Genomic DNA, 6104 nt, shown 5'->3' with positions numbered 1-6104 from the left:
AATATATGATAAGATATGATTCATTTATATCAATGTCTGAATTGGACATTTTTGATAATGATTTATTTCAATCAAAGAACTTTGTGGTACCTACTCGGAGACTTTTTACATTCAGCTCTCTCATGAAAAGTACAGTTCTTCATTTCCTGATCAAAGACTCAAATATGACAAATTAACAGCTTGTGTTTTTTTTTGAGTTACAGTTCTTATGTCACTCTCTAGCAGAAAACACACACATCATAAAAAAACATTTAACAAACATCTTATCGATGTTTAAAACAACAGGTATATATATGTATAATTACTAATTAGAAAACTCTAAACCAAATATATAAAATTTTAACAAAATGCATAAAAGCTGTAATACAAATCCACAGATGTTGTATAACAATTTTTTTGTGATGGCTAAGAAGTTGATGTCCACCATATAAATCAATCCCCTTATCAACCTTTTAACAACTGTACACACAAAAACTATGAAATATACCTTTATTTCAGAAATTAAAATTATATTGGAACAATGACCTGCAATAATAAAAAGCAAAATATTTTTAATTTCTAAAAAAATGTACCGTAAAAATTTTAACATCAAAAAATAACCTCAAACTGAACTTCAGCAATATCATCTCTGGATATAAATTTGTAGTTAATATAAGGATTTTTTTTTATTTTGATGTACCAACATTATATTTAGCTTGCAGCCTCTCCCTGATCAAAATACCTTTTATTAGCTTCTTCCAATTCCCATAAACTCGTTTCTCTCTCTTTTCTTCTGCTCTTTGTCGAGCATTTTCTTGCTCTTCCTCCCAAGCAGCCTGTAGAGTATCTGAATATTCTTCACATACTACCCAGCCATCAAAAACTGGATGAACCCCTCCACCATGGCCATCAAATCCAACAAGTGCAGGAGCACAGTCAATTCCAAGCTTTTTGGCAATTCGATTAAGAGCTGGCAACTGTAAGTGAATTGTGCCCTTAGGCAACATGGAAGGTTGAAATAGTTCAATATTACCATACTCATTTCGAGGAACTTTCCCATCATGAGCAATTGGTGGAATGTATTCTTCTGTCTGCCACTTACCAAAGACTTCAAGTTGAATGTCTGTTTTCAGTTCACCTACAGAACGATCCCATTTAGGTCGGCCCTTAACAATTTTATAAGGCTGCTCACCTATTCTCACCACACGAGCTTCTTTCATCCACGTTTCACGAGAATGTAAAGTATGAACACATTCCCTTGCATAAACAGGTTCTCCTCGAACGTAGCCCAATGGTGGTGCATCTGGTGGATAGATTGCTTCAAATTTTAAGAGATGCCTTTTTAAAGCATAAAGAGGATGGCTTTTAAAGTCTGCAATGGTTGTAGGTAATGGCTTTTCCATTAACATCACTTCCATCTGCAAATCTTCATTTCTATCTGTCTCATCAGGTAATGGTTTGAAAGGCCTTAGAGTTTCTTCCCACCATATACCATCAACACGGTCTTTCTGAGTGGACGTCATCCAGTCTGAAGCATAACGTTTGGTTACATCTTTAACCCTTCCACTGTTATCAAAGGTTAAAATATACATAAGTGGTTTTGCAACACACTGTTCAATCATGTGTGGTTCATCAAAAATGTTATTTACACAATCAATACTTATCCATCGATTTTCATCTGGACAAAATACCTCAGTCCAATGTTTTATCTTCACTGTGTTAGCATTATCATATGCTGAAGTTTTAGAGTTTTTTGGTTTACCAGGATAATTATCATCTGATGATACAAGAATTGGAGATTTTTTTGATAGAAAAGGCTTTTGTACCCGAGATTTGAAAGTCTCACAGTTGTCAAAATCACTATCAGAATCTTGCTTTGTTCCTTCATCACTGCTAGTATCTTTGTAAGATTTTTTAACACGTGCTCTTTTTCTAAGTTTATATGAATCAATTTTACAATGCTCTTTTCCTTTATTTTTCTTAACAGTATTCCCATTTTTGGATAATTTTTTACACTTCGCCATTTCTGACACTTCACAGTTTTTGTCTTCTTTTTTATTTTGACGATTTTGATCAGTCTTTACACTGGAAGTTATAGATTCTTGACTCTTATCAGCATTTATATCAAGATTACTATTGTTACTTAGAGAGGTCTTAGAAATTTTTTTATTGCCCTTTCCTTTTTTTTCAGATTTGGGAACTTCATTACTCATAACGGGGTTGTAGCTTGTACAGGGCATACTAGTTTCTTTACAATTCTTTAATTTCTTATTAGAATGATTTATTTTCTTTTTATTTGCTTTTCTTTCCAATTGAATTTCTTGCTTAGGCCAATTGCTTTCCTCAGACACCATTTCTTTTTCCAGTTTCTTTTTACTGCTGTGTTTTCTTAATAGATCACTAGGTTTTAATGGCATTGGGTATAAAGAGCTACACAGCCGCACCTTGTAGCCAACAATTCTACTTACCGCAACAAAAAGTAACACATAATCCAAAACACAATTGATCACCTTTGTTTCACAACATTCAATTATCATATTTTCAAAATCAACATGGTTACAGTCATTTTGGTGTTGAAAACAATATAAAAAGTAGCCCCTAAACCATATTAGCATATTTTGCAAAGTAGCAATGTTAAAATTACAACTTTTAAGTTCATGAAACTCTTCAGGAATAATGGAGAATATCACTGCTTCTACGAGGGTACCATTCACAATTCGGTTTACAATCATTCCACGAGCAAGTAAGCACAGTAGATGAACTTTATGAAGTGACTCTTGAACATCTTTTTTGAATCGATTAATTTGTCTTTGAACAAACACTGCCATGTCAAATTTCTTTTTGTGCTGTCTTCTCTTCCATACTTTGGGTGCTGCCAAGATGATTTCCACTCCTTCTTTAGGAATTACTGGTTCTTTCGTTGCTTCTTGTGCTTCTTCAACTTCTTCCCATTCAGATTCACTACTTGAATCATCCTGCTTCTCTATAAGCACTTTATTAGCTGCTGTAGAAAATTTAGATAAATTATCACTTGTGGAACTGTCAGTATCACTGCTTATTTCTTTAGAATTCACATCTCCAGTTTCTAAGTTTCCTAAATTTTTAAATTCCTGAGCCAACAACAATTCACGAGAAGATAAGCTGTTTAAATTGTGGTTTTTTGCAACCTTAATCTTCATTTGACTAGTTGAAGGCAGTTTAGCTTCTGAATGTAGCATTTCATCATTAGTTGGGTTTTTTTCAGATATATTACTTAGAAATGATTTAGCTGAATAAGTGCTTTCAATACATTCTCCTTTCTTCTGTTTACTACCTTTACTAATTCTAGGCTGTTGTTGGCAATGTGCAGTTGAGTTATCAGCTGAAACATTATTTGTGTTTTTTTCATTGTTTTTTGGTGTCTGTATACCTGAACACTGGAGATTTCTAACAGACTGACGTCTTGTGTTTTTAATATTACCCATTTTCACTTCACTTGAACTTGAATAATTTTTAACTGTCTGGTGAAGCAAACAGCTTATCTTTCGTTTTTTTATAGGTGATTTATTTGAATCAACACTGCTTCTTAGTCTTCTTTTTCCAGACATTATAATGTATGTATTCAAACTACTTTCCCTATATTAAATCTTACATGAATGTTACTTTCTTAAACAATGTTATCAAAGTCGAAAGTGTTCACATTTCAGTCTATTACCATGTATTACAGATTTAAGTATTAATTTGTATCTAATGCACGAACAATGTCCGCATATAAGTTATCACTCAAACGCAAAGGCGTAATATCAGTATATGACCCAGGCCAAATTAACATGATGAACAGAACCATTACAAACGTAGTAGTACTACCAAATTGTAAAATTCGAAATAGTTTCTACTCACTAAGCCTACCTTAAATTAAGAAAAAAAAATATTGACACATTCCAACAAAATAGCTGCGAGTCGAAATAGTTCACATCATATTTTTATCATCACAAAACAATATTTATTTTGGTTTCACATTCACCAGCAGAATTAGTTATATAACATTCGCGCGAATACCGTTCATGTTACATATTATTAGTGATTTTAAACGCCCTCTATGTTTCATTAAACAAAGAAAGAAATTCAATTCCGTTTGAATGAATACAGAAACGAAAAAATGTTTTGTTTTTACAATTACAATTTGCATATGTCAACGATACCATAAGCACATTTTGAATTGATATTAGTAAAACCTTTAGCCATTTAGCTCTTTGACTTAAAAAAATATCCGCATAATACAATTTTTAACTTGAACAGTGCTAGGAGAATAACGAATTTAATTTTTTGTTAAGACATTTTAGCTTAAAGATGGAATTGTGATCGTCCAAAGTTGCGTAAATAGTCATTTATTGTTTCTTTCTTTTTTCTGAAAAAAAAACGAAAGCTAATCAAAAGAGAAATTTGAACTTGTTACTTCGCTGGCATTTTAAACAACAAAACTGTTGGTTCTGTTAAAAATACCACAAGTCTGGCTTCTTAAATCATTCGTTCAGGAAAATTTTACTAGCACAAAAAGAAAGCTTCCACTGAAAATTAGCCAACTATTACGCTTAAGGAGAGGAAAATTTCCAAGATAATTTCCTCCTGAAGGCTGTGCAAGATTCTTTAACCTCCTTCAAAATTTTCATTTACAGTGGATCCATTAATAATCCGAAAAGCCAACGTCGGTAACCTTCTTTCCTCACAGTCCCAGACCCAGGTTGCGTGATAATAAAAGCAGTCGCAGTAGAAAGCAAAAACTCTCCAAAAGTGGTGTTAAGTGAGTCAGAAATTGCTTTTTACATGATACACGACAGCCCAGTAGAATAATAATTATCAGAGCTTTTTACCTCCGCTCCCTCAAATACACACGTAATAAAACCAACAACATTCAACTTTCATTAAATTAATTAAACTAATTTAAACCCATACATTTAATATACAGTTACATAGATTTGATTAATAACTCATCTTATTAGCGTGATTGATGCGCCTGTTTTTTGTTTGTTTGTTTTCTTTTCTTTTTGGAGCTGAGCAATTCTATCCTGGGCTGGATGCTTTGGACCACTATATTTAAAATCCCTACTACATGAAGATGAGATTGGTGTCACAAAAAGACAGAAAAAAAAAGAAATTAAGACATCCATAGCAACTTTGGATAATGCTATGATCAGATATGAGAGTGATAACTGTATTATTTTTTGGTGTAGTCGTGTTATTCATTACAGTAAATAATTGTTGCTGTAATATTTTTCTTTAATTTTCTCACGGACCCCAAAATACGTTCCGCCACTCCCATGGGCGCGTGCCCTTAAATTTAAGAACCCGTGACCCAGATGAAGTACAGATGTAAACATTATCTCCAGAACAATAAGAAACACATTAACAAGAAGTGACCTTCTTGGATGTCCTATTGGTCTAAAACCACAGTTAAGAAGAGATAACCAAGCCAAAAAGCTGAAATTAACAACAGACTTCAAACAGCGAGATGAACAAAGCTAGAATAGGGTGCCTTTTACAGATGAATTATGCTAAGTTCAAATAGTTTGGCAAAGTCATTGGTGGTTTACCCGATGGCAGAGAGGAAAACGGCATCACGATTAAAGTACAGCATCTACAATCAAATATTTCTGGGAACAATCCAAGTGTGGGCTGCATCTTAGCCAACAACTTCGAAAATCTGTACAAAACTGACGTGACTCTTACTGCTGGCGTATAGAATCCGATTCTTATCTATCATGTCATTACCTCAGGAACATAATATGTTAAATAGAGATTCATCTTCTAGCAAGGCAATGATTTCAAACATTTAGCATTTGTATTGAAACGATATCTAGAAGAAAACAAAAGACTGTTGGAACACTGGTTTAACTTGCACAAAGTCCTGTTATGAATACTATTAAAGATGTATGATCTCATATGGAAACTGAGGTCAATAGACAACCACACAACATAGCTGAACTGTGTGGAGTAATCCAAGACATTGGGAATAATATTTCATAATCAAATATTGATAATATTAATGTTGCAGCATTAAAAAAAAAGCCTTAAATCGTATGCAAATAACTAATGCATTCTGCAACTTTGTCATTTAGATATAATTGATTAATTTATTTTGTGAGTGA

At 33.1% G+C, this 6104-nt stretch overlaps 1 protein-coding gene across 1 annotated transcript; it reads right to left on the bottom strand.

Moving 5' to 3' along the window:
- Positions 1–6: 6 nt before the first annotated feature.
- LOC106468430 (DNA repair protein complementing XP-C cells homolog) lies at positions 7–3981 on the bottom strand. The gene has a single exon (XM_013928861.2). The coding sequence runs from the start codon at positions 3564–3566 to the stop codon at positions 666–668; it is 2901 nt and encodes a 966-aa protein (XP_013784315.1). The 5' UTR covers positions 3567–3981; the 3' UTR covers positions 7–665.
- Positions 3982–6104: the final 2123 nt, after the last annotated feature.

The sequence above is a fragment of the Limulus polyphemus genome, unplaced genomic scaffold (assembly GCF_000517525.1).
Source record: "Limulus polyphemus unplaced genomic scaffold, Limulus_polyphemus-2.1.2 Scaffold88, whole genome shotgun sequence".
NCBI lineage: Eukaryota > Metazoa > Arthropoda > Merostomata > Xiphosura > Limulidae > Limulus > Limulus polyphemus.
This window is presented reverse-complemented; position numbering and strand designations above follow the sequence as displayed.

What these genes read in the sequence shown, in the direction of transcription:
- LOC106468430 (XM_013928861.2), bottom strand. Translation starts at nt 3,566, where the DNA reads ATGTCTGGAAAAAGAAGACTAAGAAGCAGTGTTGATTCAAATAAATCA.